Source organism: Ursus maritimus, unplaced genomic scaffold (assembly GCF_017311325.1).
Source record: "Ursus maritimus isolate PB19 unplaced genomic scaffold, ASM1731132v1 scaffold_9, whole genome shotgun sequence".
In the NCBI taxonomy this organism is placed as follows: domain Eukaryota; kingdom Metazoa; phylum Chordata; class Mammalia; order Carnivora; family Ursidae; genus Ursus; species Ursus maritimus.
The window spans coordinates 27,444,422-27,464,700 of NW_024427107.1; the positions used below are offsets into that span (position 1 = coordinate 27,444,422).

General features: G+C 35.7%; 1 protein-coding gene across 2 annotated transcripts in view; it reads left to right on the forward strand.

The window, feature by feature from the left end:
* The first annotated feature begins 392 nt into the window (after positions 1-392).
* ZC2HC1A (zinc finger C2HC-type containing 1A) overlaps positions 393-20,279 on the forward strand; it is a 63,909-nt gene continuing 44,022 nt past the window's right edge. For both annotated transcript variants that reach the window (XM_040626139.1, XM_040626138.1), the window contains exons 1-5: positions 393-503; positions 9,316-9,389; positions 11,515-11,631; positions 17,719-17,860; positions 19,392-19,540. In XM_040626139.1, the coding sequence (XP_040482073.1) occupies positions 488-503; positions 9,316-9,389; positions 11,515-11,631; positions 17,719-17,860; positions 19,392-19,540 (498 nt within the window). In that variant the 5' untranslated portion in view covers positions 393-487. The remainder of the gene's footprint in view (positions 504-9,315; positions 9,390-11,514; positions 11,632-17,718; positions 17,861-19,391; positions 19,541-20,279) is intronic.

A 20,279-nucleotide genomic window follows, 5' to 3' on the forward strand; every position in this document is an offset into this window, starting at 1 on the left:
GGAGAGTGCGCTGCATATTGGAGTGCATGGCCTGTGTTTGGTTTGCTTGCTAGCTTGGAGCCCTCAGAGAGGGAGAGACGAGGAGACAGAACTCCACTGACTCACCGAGGGACTGGTGAAGGGCTGCCCTTGAGGTGCTGAGGCATTCTAAATGGACGGATAGTGTGTGAGGGAAACAAGTGTGCAGTCAGTAGAACAAAGGCGTCGTTTAGCGACCGTACGCAACCTGAAGCGGTTTAGGCTTACCGGGCGGACGACGGGGAAAGCTCACAGTCGGGAAGCAGCGGTGCAGCTGCTGCAGGAGGCGCGCCTCCGCTGAGCCCCGCCCCTCCTGAGCCCCGCCCCGCTAGCGTCGGGCCAATGGGAGCCCGGGATATTAGCGGGTGGGAGGTGCGGCCGGGTTGCTACAGCCGGAGCTGGGCGGTGGCGGCGGCGGCGGCGGTGGGTGCTGGAGGAGGAATCTCGGGGAGCCAGAGGCGGTGGCGCAATGGAGGGACTGGAAGGTGAGGAGGTGAAGAGGTGCGGGCTGGGCGGTTAGAGCGGGCCTGGAGCAATCCGGGGTGCCCAGGACAGCCGGGCCGGGGAGGCGAGGGCTGGACCCAAGCGGTGGACCCCGCCGCTCCTCCCGAGGCCCTGGCGGGCGGTAGCCTTACGGCCCCCAACACCGTGGAGCTAATGATCTTCAGGCTGCCCCGCCTCAGACAGTCCTCAGCCTGATACTCCCTTTGGCATCTGCCTGCAGGTCTCTTCTACCATCTTTTGGTCGTGCCTGACTCCTGAGTGTCCTTTTGGTAATCAGAGTCTCCGGCCAGATTTTATTTTTCTTGCAAAGTGGTCTCTTCATTAATGTCCATGGCCTCCCTGCTGCCAGCCTCTGCTGGGGCTCCGGGGTGTGTTTTCAGCCTCTGGGTCCTAACACTTTCCTTGGCCAGTTTCCCTAGGTAACCGTTTTTCTATTTCTACCGCATCTTGTATCGGAGGGATGCCAAGAGCATCTCCCAAGGAAGAGTCACTGGCCAGCTTCAGAGCCGGGACAATAGATTAACAGAAGGATTTAAGAGCTTATTAATGACGACTCTGTAAGGAAGAGCCGGCATTGATTCCTTATCTTTGAGTTAATCCATGTGCTGTAACCATGACTCCAGATTTTGCTTTGTTCTCCATTCTTGCACTTCTCTATTATTTTTGTCCATTTTATCCTCTGTAATACAACATTTGCCTAAAAACAACAAAGGAAGAAAAACAGCCAGCATTAGCAACAACAGTTTCAAGGTTATTTTTCAAATTCTGGTTAATCCTTCTGAAGAAAGATCGTGCTGCCTTGGTTTAGCTTCCCCCCGCCTCCTTTTTACGTAGATTCAGGTGGAATTAAAAATAAACAGAGGCACTGAGCCCTGTATTGTTGCATGCCAGTGAGCAAATTATTTCAGGTTGTGTTATGAAGTGAAAAGTATTAATTGGTAACTTTTTGCAGTTACCTAAGCATACCAAAAAACAAATGTAATGATAAGTATGATGGTTATTCACGCTTTTACTCTCATAGTTAACAGCTTGAGAATGGTAGATAAGAATTCTGATAATTTTCCGTTTGTGGGCAGCTGCACTATACTGTGACAAATGAAGGTCCTGCTCTCTGATCATTTAATTTATTTCAGGGAGATCATTAAGTTTACATGAAGTAGGAATTGTAGTGATCGCACTCCTTACTTTCAAAATACTATTTTTTAGAAGACTCCTGAAGGCACCTTATTTTTTAAATAAATTTTAAAATATGTGGTGGTCTTGTAGCACAGTGGGTAGGATCATGGGTTCTGGAATTCTTGTGAAGTTATCATAACACACATAAAGTGCTTTAAAACAACTTTTCTGCAGATATTTATTATATTTAACATTGTTATTAAGGCAAAGATCTTCACCTGGCTTTTCACTTATGTATGCTAAGCACCTAAAACAGTGTCTGACACAGAATAGGTACTTAATAAATATTTGTTCTTAGATGAATGACTTTGTCTATGATGGGCACCGTTCTAGGCCCTGGGGACGTAGCAAAAAATAAAAAGTCAAAAGCCCTGTTCTCATTGAGTCTATGTTTTAGTGAACCTTGTATTTTAGCAGTACTAAGGCATTACTATTGAAATCTTACTAAGAATGCTTTTAAAATATAATGAAAACCTAGTATAGTATTTAATTACATTGATGAAAAAATACATGTATTCTGATGTACTATGATATGTTATGAGGGGCGTGTTTTATGGGCCCAGCTTGTGATGTATCACGGTAAACAGTACTTGCTCCTTACTTTTCTGGGGGCGGGGGGTGTTGTTTTTGTTTTTGTTTTTTTTTAACAAAATGAGTTACTATCATTAACTGTAATGTGTTTAGTTCTAATTAGGTTAGGTTAAAAATATATGAAATTGGGTTTTTTTTGTAGGGCAAAACAATTGAATATTGGTAGTTTCAGGTGGTTTAAACTAATAAAAACTCTGAGAGTTTCTGTTGAAGTTAGAACAGTGTCTTTCTTTCTTTCCTTTCTTTTTTTCTAAAATCAGTCCCTGTTAGTTCACATTTTTCAAAGATCAAAAGTTTGAATCTTAAGGTTCCATTCATTAATTCATTCATCCATGCTTTCGTTTAATAAGAGTGATAAATAAGGTAAAGTTTTTCCCTTATCGGAAGTTAAAGTCTAGCGCTTTCTTCTTCTTTTTTTAAGATTTTATTTATCTTTTAGAAAGAGAGAGAGAGTAAGGTGGGGTAGGGTGGGGGGAGAAGCAGACTTCCCACTGAGCAGGGAGCCAGATGCTGGGCTCCATCCCAGGACACCAGGATCATGACCTGAGCCAAAGGTAGACTCTTTAACCGACTTGGCCACCCAGGCACCCCTAAAGTCTAGCACTTTGAAGTGTCAAATAAATGTTATATTGCAGTGTCCAGTAGAAAATCTCCAGGAATTTGCTCACCATGTCATAGTAATTGAGCAAATATTGTACTGTTCGGTTTTGAGACCCATGTTTCTAGTTGAATTCAGTTACTGGACTAGTCTTGATTACAAAACCAGAAAATATATGGACCCCTAAAAAATTCTATTGAAGATTATCATACTCTTTTAAAAATTATTTGCGTATAAAGCATGTACCAGTTATATTATTTTTGGTCTTCTGGGACTTTTCATGCTTCCTGGTCATTAAGAGGTGAGGTATTAGGCAGAACACTGTATTTCAAAACTAAATATAAATATAAATCATCATGATTTTGTGTAATGTATATCTGAGCACTTCTGTGTTCTGTGTGTAATTGGAGCAAAACCTTTAATTCGTTTTCACCTAACTCTTGTGCCCTGTAGGTAGGTATACTAAGGCCAGTAGAGTTAATTCTAGACTTGGGAGAGTTCTAATCTCTCCTAAGCTTTTCATCCGTAAAATGGAGAGATGATAAACTTTAAGCAGATTTAATAAATACACTATTGTCATTTCTTTCATAACATCATGATAAGTGGTTATTAATAGTTGTAAAAGAGATCTGGCTGCCCATTCCTTTTTTGGTTAGCAGATCTTAGTGTACTGCCTTCTAAAACTTCATTAGAAGTCTAATTGCTCTTCTCTAGTGTGCCCTATATTTAGTTGAAGAAAGCATTCCTGTCCCATTAGGATTTCCTTTTTGTTTTGTTTTTCCCTAGTTCAAACACATGCTAGTTTACTGAATAATTCTTCATCTTTATTGATTTATCTAGTATTCATTGTTTTTTGGTGCTGAGTTGGATGCTAGGTTATTTTAATAGCCAGTGTGTTGGAGAGGCTTATGTTTGGATCATTGTTTTGTTTCTTTTTAGCTCTATAATTTGGTAAATCTGAACTTCAGTTTCCTCAGCTATAAAAACTGGAGCTATTAAATACCAATCTACCTGAACTATATTAATATTAAATGATGTCACATATATAAAGCATTCAGCGAAGTGCCTAGTACATAGGAGGCCCCCTCAGTACTTATTTATTGGATGGGGAAACTCATAGGGAAAGTGTGTTAGGAGCTTAGGAGTGATTCAGTATGGGTAAAACAGCATGCTTGGAAGGGACTGTGGGCAATCTTACTAGATGGCTATAGCGGCAGGATAGGCTGAAGAAAGGAGACTGGAAATACATATATGGGATGAGGATTTGAACTAAGTCGCAGACAGCGGGAATTAGGAAGGATAGATTTAGAAGATATTTCTGAGGTAGGTGAGATATGACTGTTGCATATGAGAGAGAAAAAGAATCAAAGATAAAGGGCTGTCTAGCTTTGACTAAGAGGTAAAATTAATATTTTTAACCAAGAAGGAAGCCCGAGTATGGGAGAAGAGGTAACGAGTTTGGCCTTAGAAATGTGTTTATACAGATTGGGGGCTAGCTAATAGAAATGTCTCGTGGTTACTTTTAAATGTTTATGTGGAGTTTTTAGCTTATAGTCATGACATGTATGTGACAGCAAGTGGATGCATTCACCTAGGAAAGTTTTATGTAATAAAATGAGAAAAGAAGTTTGGGGAAGAATTGATGCTTTGGGGTTGAGCAGGAAAGGAAATTGGAGTGGGAAGAAGTCTGTAAAGGGATTTAAAAATTATCAAGAAAAGAAATGATGAGAAACTAATATTTATTGAGTAGTGACTATGTGCCAGAAAAAGCCTGTAGCACCAGGTATACCTGGAGGTCTAAGTACTATCCAGGTAAAACCCTGCTTAGCTTCTGAGATCTGAAAAACTTGGGCTTAGGAGGGAGAAGTGTCACTGAAGCCAAGAGAAAAGGCACTTTAAAGGTGGAAGGAATTGATTAGTAGTGCCTCATGCTATAGAAAGGTCCAGTAGGATGAAGATTCAAAAGCGGGCTTTGGATTTGGCTATTATTATTATTATTATTATTATTATTAAAAAAATTTTTTTAAAGTAGGCTCCATGCCTAACATGTGGCTTGAACTCATGACTCTGAGATCATGAGTCATATGCTCTACCAACTGAGCCAGCCAGGTGCCTCTGGATTTGGGAGTTAGATTCATGGTGTTTCATTGTCTATTAAGAATCTTAAGGTCCCTACTCTAAAGTCTCCTCATTAAAGAAGCTTTCCCTGATCCTACCCACTTCCCGAATACCCTTACACATAGCACTATGACTGTCTTCTTTCTTCTTACTCTACTCTTTCTACATTGCACTTATCACCACCCAACGTTTTATGTATTTTTATTTTTTCTGTGTTAGAGTAGAAGCTGTGTAAGATCATCACTGTTTGCTTACCTCATAGAACAGTTCTTGTCTCACGCTAGGTGCTCAACAAATACTTGGGAAATCAACAAATTGATCTATTTTAATGTAGTGTTTAGGCCTGATAAAGTTTGCCTATAGATCAGATAGGAGGAGAAAGGGAGGTAGAGAGGAGTTAGTCAGTAAATGTAAGCCAGTGTTTCAAAAAAATGTGCTACTCAGGACATTGGCCCTAAATACCTCCTAGGGTCAGGATTTCTGTTCGGGAAATAATAATATACTACATCTCTTTTTTAAGACTGAAGAAGTTCTCTAAGAAAACCCATTCGTTTAATCTAGCATTTGCCAAGCATGTGACCATGGAACATGGGATTTGAGGGTGATTGGCGAAAGTGAAAATGACTAGTCAGGTTCATACTGAGTAGGAAGGAAAGTGCAACCAGGAATGGGTTATCAAGAAGATGCAAATCATTCTGAGATCAAGAAAGTGATTTAAAGAGAGGTAGAAGGTACATGGTCAGAGAAGGTGCTTGGGTATTTTAAGAGTTCAGAGGTGGACTGTTAGTAAATTATTTTAGCAGTCATTTTTGTTGAACTGGAGTGATGGACTAAAGAGGAGTGGAGTGTGAAGGCTATGTGTTGAGTAGGTTAAGTGTGAATGTTGAAATGTTGAAACGTAGGATGAGCTGAAAGAGGAAAATCTTGTGAGATTAATTATTAGAGATTGTTGACCTGAAAATAATTAGATTTGAAAAGGATTGTTGGAAGAGGGTGGTAAAACAGATTGCTGCATGCTTCAAAATGAAGGTTTGTTTTAAAGGTTGGATTTAGATGAGCAGTGACCTGTGGTGAAGAAATAGACATGCTCCACAGAAGCCAGATCTGTTCTTAATTTCTAAGATTTCTTTTCTTTTGAAAATGTTCTTTCCTGTTTCTTAAATATATACATTTTAGAATGTCATAACTATTTAGATAACAGCATATTATTTCACATCTATATATATGATATATATGTAATAGTATTACATAAAAATACCATTTCAAGACTTATGGTGCAGGTTTTGAAGTTGCTAAATACAGTAATGCATAACAGAGTCACCACTGTGTGTGAGATAAATTTTATAAGGAGAGGTTAGCTTCTGGAGAATTTTAGAATATTAAGGTACTTTATTTACTTGGTTTTGTCTGTTAGTTTGAGTGCTTCTTTCAACAGTGCTTGCTCTCTGCTAAAGTAGTCGCCCCGTGCGTATTGTCTCTCCTGTATTTTTATAAGTCTCACAATTTGCTAGCTTTTGCCACATGGGAGAGATTAGTGAAGATTGCCTGCATGTGCTGGAGAGTAGTATTATTTCATTGGTTGTAAAGCATTTTCATGTATAACATCTCAGATGGTCCCTTAAATTTTAAGATAGATTGAGCAGCTAACATCTTCATTTAATGAATGTTAAACTGAGGCTATTTACATGATTAGTCATACATTTTCTTCTAATTCATGTAGAGAAGACTTTTCCAACAAGGAGAGAGACATCTTTTTCTTTGCTATAGTTCCTTGCAGATTCTCAATTCTGTATGGAGACAAATGGAAGTGATTTTCTCAACATTCTGCATGCTACCTGAAGCAATCATTCCACAATCTGCAGTTGGTCAGCTGGTTTAATCATCTTCATATATGACCAAATTTTTGTTTAATTTAATAGTAAGAGCGGCATGTTATCATGCATGTACTTTTCTTGCTAATTGGTCTTAAGGTAGATTTTATTAAATAAATACAGTATATTTATTATGGTGTATTAGAGATAGAAGGGGGCCATGTAGGTCATTTAACCTAACTTCCTTCCAGATTTTATACAAGAGGAAGCTGAACCTTAGTGAGATTAAATATCTCGCCCAGGGCGTTATAGTTCTATGTGATAGAGCTGGGACTTAAGAGACAAATTTCAGTGCCTTTTTTGCTAAGCTGTCATATCTTTTAATGAATACCATTACAACAAAATGTAGCTTTGTGACTCTGAATCTAAGCTGCTTATCGTGACCTGTTGGTAGAAGGGAGTGTTGACACTAACATACATGCACATGTTATATTTTGTGAATTATAGGGCTATGCTGTACGACCAGCTAATATAAGAGGGAGGAAATTATAAATTTATATCTTTATTTATTTTGAATGAAGTAATGACTTAATTTTTTTCTTTTTTGAGATAATTGCTCTTAACTGCTTTCTCTTTAATGCTGTTTCCTCTTTTTTATGCCTTTTAGTGATATTTGCTGCTTTTCCTTTAAAGACAATTTGAACATATTTGATAACTTGTAGGAATTAATACCAAGAATTGGATTTTATTATATACTGTATTGTAGTTGCTATTACATTAAAAACTGGGAGATGATTTGGTTCTTAGATATAGTAAAGAAGTAAATTATGTAGACTATTAGCTTTATAAGAGCAATGACTGTGTTATTCTACCCTAGTAGAACTATTACTTGATATGAGCTTGGCAAGTGCTAAGTGCCCAAGTAGGCACTCACATTATTTCCAGGGGTTGAAAATATTTTTCTCAATAGTTAATTTTTATAAAATTTTGCTTTGTCATTTATTTAACTGAAATATACTTTAAAGCAAGAAAATATGTAATACTCTTTAACATTTTGTATTGATGAATTTTTAAATAATTGCTTAGAATTTAAAGGAATATATGAAAATTGTAAATAAACAAGCTTAATAGATTATGTTTCATGTGACATCACTTTGACCGTCATTATGAAGACATTCTTAATGTATGTTACAGATTCTATCCAGCAACTGCCTCAACTTTTTAGATAGTTAGTGAAATTAAGTCCCTGTAAATGAGGTTGCTCTCCCTAAATAACCTGACCTCTGGAATTGGAGAAGAACAAATCAGTCAAATCTTTGGTTTTGTAGTGCGCACTGCTTAACTGCCACCATAGAAACATTGCCTCTATCTGAGATGAGATAGTCACTATCTACCCTTAAAATAGGGCAGTGGAGTATTAAGAGAATGAGAGAACAAAACAGTTTTTCTGTTGCTGTTTGATTGTATGCCCATCCATGTCTATTTTGATTCTTTTATCAGTTTTCTTGAACTCACTAAATGCTTTGAAACACATTATATGAAGTCATAATTGTACTTTTCTCTTGAGTTTCTTTAGGTTACTTCTAAGACAAAGTGGCTTTCTATTTATCTTTCATGTGATAAAATAATTTTATCAGTAAAATATTCAGCAGAAAATATGTTTAAGTTATATAGGTTCAAGTATAATTTTCAGAAAATTACAGGTATGGAAATAAATTAAGTTTGCCAGTTGGGTAGATAATAAAATGACAAATTGACTCAGCTATGTAGAATTCCAAAGAATGTAGTTGTTTCTTTTATAACAATTTAGTAACAAAATGTGTTGTATGAAAATGTATGATAGATGCATTAAGTTTTGATTGAGTAAAAGTTTCAGCTACTTGTCTCTTATTTAATGAATTGTGCCATAGGACAGAATATCTCAGTTTGCTGGTCCATTGAATCCTTATATAATTTTATATGTATAAAATAATGAACAATTCATTTAATAAAGGTAGCATAGTAATGTTTTCATTAAAGCGTTATACTTCCTATTGTCTGCTGTTAAACAAAACAAGATTCTTTTTATCCTAGAATCCTTAGATCATCTCAGGAAGCCATCTCACTGATCACCAGAGTTATATCTTAATGCTTTGAAGATTAATAATATATAATATTAGCCTTAAGGTAAACTTGATTTTTAAAGTTTGGTAATTTACAGTAGAGAGAGGCTATAAGTTCAGAGAATATAACAAATTGGTTTGGTTAAAATTAAAGAAAACAAGGTATTTCCAAAAATACCGGTTTGGTGATACTTAGATCATGACTTCAGTATTTGGCATGTCCTTTTTGACCACCGATAGCTCTAAGTCTTGTGCCTATTTTAATCAATAATATTGCTTATTCCAAAATGAAACAAGACATTTTCCACAAGAACTGACAACTTACATATGAAGACATTAAAATTTGGAAGTTTCACAATTTGAGCAAAGAATTTATTGATTAAATTTTCTGTTTTAGAAAATGGGAGTGTCCAAGTGGGAGAGTTGTTACCTTGCAAGATTTGTGGAAGAACGTTCTTTCCAGTGGCATTAGTGAGTACCTTTTTCCTTTGGATTATGATAGATTGTAATTGTTCGATACTTCAGGACAGCTCTCATGGAAGGAACTTCTGTGGAGTAATTTAAAGAGATACTGGTCAGTGTTCTTTGTTCAAGAGTATCAGTTCCATCTATCTCTTTCTTCTAGAGTGGTCTCTTTCCTTCAGGGTTAGATTGGTCTTCAGAACTACTCTGTTAAAGTGTTTCTCTGTGGGAATATTAACAAAAAGAAAACAAAAACTCAGAAATGCATAATAATGTATTTAAAGATAAAGTATGATATGTGTCTGGGATTTTCTTTTAAAGTACCTCAGGAAAAAAAGCTGGGATAGATGACAAGATTGCTAAATTGTTGATAATTGTTGCTGAGTAAATGGGAGTTCATGACAGTATTCTCTTAATTCTTATGTGTATTTGAAATATTTGAAGAAAAATTGTTTTCAATTAAAAGTGTACCTAAAATATAATTATGCATTCTTTAGATACTTTTATTTAGTAACACATATAGAAGCACTTTTAATTGATTTTAATATCAAGTAGCCGACTAGAGAATAAGGGGAAAAAATCCCTATATACCTAAAATATTTTATTTTTACTTTAAATATAAACATACATTTTTTAATATTTTGATGTAGAATAAAGACTTTTCTTTGAATATGAATCTGCTGATTAGAGTTCTGCCACAATCCAGAATGCATATTAGTATTTCCAGTTTGTTTCTTTAAAGCAAAGCAAGGATTTAATGATCCAAAATGTCTGTTGGACTATCGACTTCTTTTAAATAATGACAGCTTTTTTGCCTTTGTCCTTTAAAAATGTCTCGCCCACACTTAACTCGGTGACTTTTTTTGTTTGTTTGATTTTGTATCCAACTCACTGTTTTTCAAACCATTTCCAAAGCATTCAGCTCAGTTTACCTAGGGAAAAAAATGCCTTCTTTTGCCCTTATTTATTTAATGTTTAATTAAATAATGTAATCACTATACAACTACAACTTACATAATATATCAGATTTGGGAACAAGTACTACGTACTTTTGACAGAACTCAGTTTTAGAACAGACATCTATTAGAAAGTTGCCTGTTAGCCACACTTTTATATTTTTTCATATTTAAGAGATTTTTATTCTAATAGCTATAATTATAGTACTTGCTTGTTAAAGTGAAAACTGAAAGCAAGTATGTAAAACAATTGATTTCTAATTGTGTACTGAAAATGTAGGAGGTTGCATGATATCAGACCAACCAGTTCTGAGGTTTCCTCTTTTCTTAGATAAAGTTTAACATTCTAGCTTCTTCAGTGTTTATCAAAATACAAAAGAAAAAAAGTGCATATAGTGCACTTATGTCATCCATTAACATGTTTCACTTGGGAGAGGGAGAATGATTATTTATCCAGGAGATTAACTGGGGGTCAGTTATGAGAGCGTCCATTGTAATTTCTTAAAATGAATACATGAATGATTGAATGAACGAGTTGGCAGCCATAATAATAATAAAAAAAAAACCTATAGAAGTGGAATGCTAGATAGCTCAAGAAGAATTGTGGGTAAAAAAAGGTAAACTTGTTCCAGGAGGGAAGAAAGATTTGATCGTAGAAGAAGACACAAATCAGACCACCAAGTCCTATTATTTTGTGTTAACTTTATGGTAACATATTACTGTTTATGTTAATAACTTAAGTAACCCAGACTACTACTATTGTATTAACTTTTGTAATCCTTACACTAATGCAGTCTCTGTTTACATTCTTGTAACATTCTTGATAATTGTTTTCTTGTATTTTCATGTATTTAGTAATGAAGGTAATTCTTTGACTTGGTTACATTATTTTCCTTATTCTTAGCGGTGTGAAAACTGGAATATTCAATAACTCTTATTAAAGTTTGGAAGAGTATTTATTTATACTTTCTTGTATATAGTATTTATACTTTCTTGAGGATAACTTATATCATGCATTATATATACTTGCTAACAATTTTAGTTAAAGCTAAATGTGTCTTATGTATTATTATTTCATCCTCTAGTTTTTAAATTCGTCTCAAATGACAATTTGAAGTTTTATAGACTTCCTTTCTGTAGAAAAGAAAACGATACATTGCATTTCTTTATCTTAACAGAAAAAACATGGACCAATTTGCCAGAAAACTGCCACTAAAAAACGGAAGACTTTTGATTCAAGCAGACAAAGAGCTGAAGGAACTGATATTCCAACAGTAAAGCCTCTTAAACCTAGGGTAATTACTTAGCTTTTTCAATAGTATGAACTTTGCTGCTATATATACTGAAAAAAAAATTTAATTATCTGTTGTGCTAAGATTGAAGAATAATAAGAATTCTGCTTTGTGTTTTCAGTTTAGAAATGATCAGAAACGTGTTTATTTTAAACTTCTCCTAAAGGGAAACCAAACTGTTGTCTTAAAACCTGTAACAGTGAGGTTTTTGTAGCATTGGATAGCCTATTGCTTAGCTGTAGGCTGGGAATAATTAAAAAGTCCTCGCATGTCTTTTTTAAGTCAGTGTGAATTATTTGCAGCATAATTTAAGTGCAGTGTATAAGTTTAAGCCTCTTATCTAGTCCCTATATACAAAAGCAAAGCTATAATTTATAGATACCTTAGCATAATAGATATTGATTATCTTGATTGATTATCTGTAATTGTGATCTTATGCTTTCTGGGGAAGTTTGATCAGTTACTCAGCTATCCATGTATAGCCGTTGTCAGTTTATTTTCTTTGAAAGCAGTGATTCACTTTAATAATCTCTCTTTAATACTACCTGTGATGTGTTATATTGCTAAGAATAAAGCACATACATACTTTATTCAACATAGTTTTAAAGAGTTAGTTCAGTGAAATAGTTAAAATTTGAGTACCTCATTGAATCGGTTTTTGAAATAAACCCTCCTTCAGTGATAAAAACTTCTCCCAATGCTACAGGAAAACATTTCCCTGTGGGGCAATTAATCTTACTAATAAAATCATTTGATAATAGAAAAGTCGAATGTTCATCTTTTTTTTCAGTCTATGTATAAGTGAAAAATGGTGAAATTTGAATAATGTACATAAACCATTATTTGATATTTTTCTTAGTATATCTGCCAGATATATGATTATACTGGCTTTAATTAGCTAAGAGATAAACTACTGAAATTTTTAGACAGTGTAATATAGTGAGTATGAAAACGAAAGCTGGCTCAAGAGTCAGACTGCCTGGATATAACCTTACTCTGTTACTTACCATGCTGTGTTGGGCAAGTTACTTAATCTGTACATCTCTTTATCTGTAAAATGGTGATAGTAATGGTAGTATTTGTCTTGTGGGGTTCTTATGAGGATTACATTTAGTGATCTCTCAATAAATGTTATCCTATTTTTTTAAAGATTTATTTACTTATTAGAGAGTGTGTGCACGAGCAGGGGTAGGGGCAGAGGGAGAAGGAGAGAAAATCTCGAGCAGACTCTGTGCTGAGTGTAGAGCCTGAGGGGAAGGGAGCTCAATCCCACAACCCTGAGATCATGACCTGGGCTGAAATCAGGAGTCGGACACTTAACCGACTAAGCCACCCAGGTGCCTCTATCCTATTTCTTTTTAAGGGATAAGGGTTCTAATAGTGAAAAAATTCATCATCAGATAAAAGCAAAGTAAAAACCATTGCTTTACATGAAGTAGTTTAATTTCTTGGTACTTAAAAGTATGGTTCATAGGGCAGTAGTATCAGCACTACTTGGGAACTTGTTAGAAATTCGGAATCTCAGGTCACACCCAGAAATACTGAGTTAGGATCTGCGTTTTATTTTTATTTTTATTTTTTTATTTATTCGACAGAGATAGAGACAGCCAGCGAGAGAGGGAACACAATCAGGGGGAGTGGGAGAGGAAGAAGCAGGCTCATAGCAGAGGAGCCTGATGTGGGGCTCGATCCCATAACGCCGGGATCATGCCCTGAGCCGAAGGCAGACACTTAACCGCTGTGCCACCCAGGCGCCCCAGGATCTGCGTTTTAATGAAATCCTTGAGAGAGTCATATGCACCTTAAAGTTTGAAAAGCTGTGTATTAGAAGATTTTGTTTTAAAAGATTTTATTTGTCAGAGAAAGTGAGCACAAGCAGGGGGAGCGGCAGGCGGAGGGAGAAGCACACTCCCCACTGAGCAAGGAGCCTAACGTGGGACGCAATCCCAGGACCCTGCGATCATAACCTGAGCCAAAGGCAGACACTGAACCGACACTTAACCAACTGAGCCACCCAGGCGTCCCAAACGCTTATTTATTTTTATTTTTATTTTTTTTAGATTTTATTTATTTGAGAGAGAGAGCGACTGAGCGAGAGAGAGAGAGAGAGAGAGCAAGCACTGGCAGGGGGAGGAGCAGAGGGAGAGGGAAAAGCAGACTCCCCGCTGAGTAGGGAGCCTGACTCAGCGCTCTACCCGGGGAGTAAGCCAAAGGCAGACACTTAACCGACTGAGTCACCCAGGCGCCCCTGTATTAGAAAATTTTAACATCATAGTGCAGTTTTCTCTGTCGTTATCTGTATCAAAGAAATCCTACAAAATCATAAGCAGAGTGGAGTAAAGCAGATACAAACTCCATTTTGGGGAAGAGTAAAGGCAGGCCTAATCCACAGAGTACAAAATATATGTAAGGGCTGCCTGAAGCAACTGAGTTCCAGAAAAACCTACCCACAGAGGAAGTGCAGAAAGTTGCTGAGGGACCCATGGCCCAGAATGGGAACCTGCCACCTTAAAGGTGGAGGGTCTCCTTGCCTTAAAGGTGACTCCTTAAATGTGAGGGGTCTAACCAGGAAGTATATATCACTTGTTTACTACAGCCAACGTGGGAATTGGGGTGAGTATAGAAACTTGGATAGCCAGGAACTGGAATGAGCCTGGCTGAAATTGGGCAAAAACCAGGAAGGTGGAAGTAGGGAGATAAGGCACAGAGAGTTGGAGGGGTCCAATGGCAGAAGCTCTCCAAAAGCACTAACGAAAAGAAAATACCCTTTCTGAAGGTAAGGGGCCCATCTAAAAGGCTTGGTACTTTTCTTTTTTTTTTTTTTTTTGAAGTGGTTAGTGTGGTTACTGAGGGAAGCATGGTTGGGAGCAGGAGCGTTCCTGGACCCAGGTTGTTCTAGAGAAGTATGAGAGGTGTGTCCATGTAATCACAGGCCTTATTTGCATCCGTATCTGGTACAACAGAGAAGATGGCTAGCTGTGGGTTTCTGTAGCCTGGAAGGGGCCTGTGGACCTCTCCTTCTCCCCAGAACCTCTTGTAAATACCAGGAAAACCTAACTCATCCAATGATGAGTAATAAAAAACATTAATTTAGCATTGACACAAGGATGCTGTGAGAAGAAAGGTAGATGAGAGCAATAAAACTTATCAGTAGATGAGTTATACTTACGGAGCAGATGAATGTTGTGATCAGACTTTTTACCATAAAATAAGAAACTTTCAAGAATCAGTCATATTCAACATCTGAATTTGCTTGCATTAAGATTTTGTATCTATATTTACGAGAGAGGTAAGTTTGTAATTTTTCTTCTTATCATACTTTTGTTGCTCTCGTAAGACTAGTTAGAAAGTTGTTCTTGGGACACCTGGGTGGCTCAGTGAGTGAAGCATCTGCCTTTGGCTCAGGTCATGATCCTAGGGTCCTGGGATCAAGCCCAGTGTCAGGTTCCCTGCTCAGCGGGGAGCCTGCTTCTCCCTCTCTCTCTGCTACTCCCCTGCTGTGTTCTCTCTCTCTCCCTCTCTCTCTCTCAAATAAATAAAACCTTTAAAAAAAAAAGTTCTTGGTTTTTTGGGGTTTTTTTGGGAAGAGTTTTCAAAAGATTGATGCATTTCTTCCCTAAATGTCTGCAAGAATTCAACAGTAAAGCCATCTAGGCCAATTTTCTTTAGGTTTTTAAATAATAGATTCATTTAAAAAAATAAATGTAAGACTGTTGTGATTTTGTTTCTTCTGGTATCTGTTTTGTGGTGTTTGTCAAGGATATTGTCCACTTAATGTTGTCAGATTCATTAGCATAAAGATCCATTATAGTGTCTTCTTTTTTCCTCATGTTTGTAAGAACTGTATCGTGTACTATTTTTCATCCCTTGGTATTTTGTGTTTTCTTTTTTCCCCTTATTTGTCCTGCCTTATTAGTGTTTTTAAAGAATCATCTTTTGATTTTGCTGATTCAATGTATATTCTTGATTTAAAAAATAAAGACATAATGAGGATAGTTGGGTATTTCAATAATATGACAAAATAAAGTGCTCCTGTATGGTAGCACAGGAGCCAGCATTATGCATAGTGGAAGGATACTTAGAGGTTAGCTATTAAAGACAAGAACAAGATTAAGCTCCAACCAATGTAGTAATTGCTGTAATTAATACAGTTAGATATTAGATACATAAGGATTTGAAAAGAGGAGGTAAAGGTATCATTATTAGGAGATGATATACCTGGAAAGCCCAAGAGAATCAACTGCTAAATTATCAAAAGCAATAAGAGAAGCCAGTGAAATAATGAGATATAATGCTAATATACAGAAATTGCTCGGTTTCATATTTCAACAAACCCCTTGAAACATAAAAAACAAGAAAAGACTCTATAAAGAACAACACAAAATAAAAAATATTTAGGAATAAACCTTTTAAAGGTATAAGATTTCCACAAAGAATACTTAAAAAAACGGAAAGACACAAATACTTCTTCAAATGAAAATATTATCTCATGTTTTTGGACAGGTAGATTAAACAAAATAAAGATAATTAAGTTCCTTAAGTTTTTTATGAATATAACGTTTAAGTTTTCTGGTTAAAATATAGTTTAAAAAATTAGACAAGCTTATTCTAAAGTTGATATGAAAAAATGTACGTACAAGAATAACCAGAAAAGATTGAAAAAGAAGCAGCATGAAGTAATGTTATCCTGTCAGATATTAAAATATTATTATAAAGTCTCAATATTTAAAACACTGGTACTAACACAAGGATAGTCAGAACAGTGGAAGAGAAGAGAAAGTTCCGAAATAGGTCCAAATACAAAAGAGAATATGATAAAGGTGTTGACAGTTCAGTGGGGAGCAAAGTCAATAAAGGATCCTGAGACAGCTGCATAGTCATGTTAAAAACAAAAAATAAAGTTGAATCTACGTGTCACACTATAACTCATGATAAGTTCCAAATGAATACAAGATTTAAAATTTTTAAATGAAACCATGAAAAGTCAGGGGGGAAACATGGGAAAATTCCATTTTACCTTGGTGTGAGATTGGGTCTTGCTGACAGTGACTGCAAATCTAGAGACCATAAAAGAAACAAGTATATTCAACTATATTTTAAAAATAATTCTTCATATCTGAAGATCCTTAGAGAAGATCATAAGACAGCCATATTGTAGCAGAGGGCTGAGGCTAGTCTCCTATAAAGAGTTAACTAGAAACTGTTAAAATTAAGACCAGTAACCAACAGGTAAGTTGACCAGGCACATTAACAGCTCACAAAAAAGGCAATGCAAATGATTCTTAATGATATAAAAAGATTCTCAACTCATTATAAAAGAAAAGCCAGTTAAAACCAGAGAGAACTGGGGCGCCTGGGTAGCGCCGTCCTTAAGCGTCTGCCTTCGGCTCAGGGCGTGATCCTGGCATTGTGGGATCGAGCCCCACATCAGGCTCCTCCGCTAGGAGCCTGCTTCTTCCTCTCCCACTCCCCCTGCTTGTGTTCCCTCTCTCGCTGGCTGCCTCTCTCTGTCAAATAAATAAATAAAATCTTTAAAAAAAAAAAAAAAAAAAACCAGAGAGAACTATTTTTTACCTCTCCAGTCTGTTAAAAAGCCAAGTTTAACATACTCTATTGGAGAAAGTGTAGTAAAATAGGGAAATTACACTGTTAGTGGGAACTTAAATGGATGTAATACCTATAGAAGTTTAATTTAGCAGTGTTTATCACAATTATAATTGCAGTTTAAAAATCACATATAATGCAATTATATGAAGTTTCTTTTTAAATTATAAATTTTAAGGATAGTAATTTAAGGACTCCTTAAATTTAACATTTAAAACGATATAGCATTTCCTCAAGTTTTATTTCAATTAATTTTTTAAAAGATTTTATTTATTTATTTATTTGAGATACAGAGAGCGCGAGCAGTAGGGAGAGGGAGAAGCAGGCTCCCCACAGCAGGGAGCCCAATGCAGGTTGTTGATCCCAGGACCTTGGGATCATGACCTGAGTCAAAGGCAGATGCTTACTGACTGAACCACTGAGGCGCACCCCATTTCAGTTTTTTAAAAAAGGTTTTGAAATGGGCTCTTCTTTATTTGTTTGTAGCCTGAACCACCAAAGAAACCATCTAATTGGAGAAGAAAACATGAAGAGTTCATTGCCACCATAAGAGCAGCTAAAGGTCTTGATCAGGCGCTTAAAGAGGGTGGAAAACTTCCTCCTCCTCCTCCACCTTCTTATGATCCTGGTATGTAGAATATTGTTGACAGAAATCTTCATATGGAGAGAAAATATTGATAGAATTTTTATTAATTTTAAGTTGTTAATAAAATTAAAATATAATAACAGAACCTGATGAAACATAATCTTTAAAAGTTTAACTAGAAAATAATGGTGCTAATCCAGGCATTTAGGCTTATAAAGACACATTGGTGTTGAACATAGAAATACATTATCTTTTTATCTCAGTACTATTATTTAAACATAAAACATTATAATATAATTTGAAAAATTATTGTAGTAGTAATAAAAAAAGAAAAAAAATTATTGGGGAATTATTTGAAGAAGGTCCTATCATTTGAAATGTACTCATTTGGTAAGATTCAGATTGTTATGTTGCCTAGTTCTTTGGTGTCTTCTCATTTGGGAAGGAAGAAAAAGGATAATATTGTTTCTAAGAGGTATGTGTTCATGTGGGGAAAACCACCATACAGAGGACTTACCTAAATTATGCTTTAAATTCATGTGTTAATATAGTTTCTTTATTAGGTGGATAAAAGTTGCTTATTTGTTACCAAAAGCAAGGCAAGATGCTGAAAACCCAATATGAGATACTGAGATACTGAAAGATTTAAAATATGCACAATTGACAATTTGACATTGGCTAGTAGAGTACTTTAAAGTAGTTGTTTTAATATAAGAAGTTTGCTGCATTAAAATTGTATTAGTATTCTTGATTGAGATTTATTTCTTAGTAAAGAGAAGTTCTTATAAAATAAGTCAGGGAGATGAAAAGCATAGCGTAGGGAATATAGTCAGTTATATTGTAATTACATTGTGTGGTGACAGATTGGTGGTGTGGACTGAATATCGTATAGAATTGGCGAATCGCCATGTATACCTGAAACTAATGTAACATTGTATGTCAGCTATACTTCGGTAATAAATTAAAGAAAAAACAGTCCTTTAGAAAACCTAGATATGATCATTTTTAACATTTTATTGTAGTGGAGACAAACTATTTCTATAAAGGGCCAGATAGTAAATATCTTAGTTAATGAGGTATATTTTTTATCTCTTCTTTCATCTAAGAGAAAATATAACTGTATAAAGTTGATTAAACTAAGATTTTAACAGATTAGCCCAAATTTTAAAATCTGTTTTTAATGTACTGTGTTATTACGGCTTAACTTAGTCTCCAGTATAAAAATATGTAGATATGGTGAAAACATATGGTATATTATAAAGGCAAAGAAGAAATCCTATTTTTCCTCTATGTATTCATTCTTTTGTACTAAGGATTTATCTTTTGGGTTCCCCCCCTCAAATTTGATTCTAGGCTGACAGAAAATTGGAATTTATTATATACTAGCAAACTTTTTTCTTAAATGTCTTTACTAAGTTTAGTAGTCAGGTTGGGTGGTTATGAGGAAATGAAAAGTTTTGCTTATCAAATGTTATTACTTTGTTATACATCTTGAATTACTGTTCATAAAAACTTACAACTATGTTTCACTTCAAGAATTATGTTATTAATCTGTTTCTTTTTTCTGTTTTAGATTATATTCAGTGTCCATATTGCCAGAGGAGATTTAATGAAAATGCAGCTGATAGACATATTAATTTCTGTAAAGAACAGGCAGCACGTATTAGTAATAAAGGCAAATTTTCTACTGATACCAAAGGAAAGGCGACTTCTCGGGCACAGGTGAAATGTTCAATTATTTCTACAAATAATTGAGAAAATGACTCTTTCACAGTTTTTCGCTTATGCTTTACAGAACATTTAGCTACAATTTTCTTACTGGCTTAAAATTTTATATTATTGTTTGGCGATTTAGTAAGAAATTTGAATGTTTAATTGAGAACAAATTATTGAATGGACTTGAGGTAGTAGAGTCTTGAAAATAATGCACGTTGAAAAAGGCATTAGGGCAATGTAAGAAAACTACTTAAAAAGTAGGTGAAGCAGATTCAGAGGAAACCAGGGGGTTTGGGAGAGTGAGAAAATGGCAGTAAAAATCCATTTCCACATTTGAAAATCATGTAAGTACTGAATGTTTCCATGCTATGTGTGACCATACATCCAAGGGAATAAAATCCTGGGGTCAAGTCCAACTGTTATTTCTGAACTTTTAGGCAAATAACATTTCATATATGAGAGGCTTTATTTCTTTATCTGTTAAGTAGTCTATATGATTTTTGTGAGAAGCAAATGAGATGGTATGTGTGAAAGCACTTCAAGAGCTATAAACCGTATACGGATTTTGTAATATGAAATTTTTACAGTACTGTTGTTTTTCATTAAGCATATCGTGACACAAAAACTTTGATAATGTCATACTTTTTTTTTTTTGAGAGATTTATTTATTTATTTTAGAGAGAGAGAAGAGAGAACACGAGTGGGAGGGGAAGAAGGAGGGGAGAGGGGCTCTCAAGAAGATTCC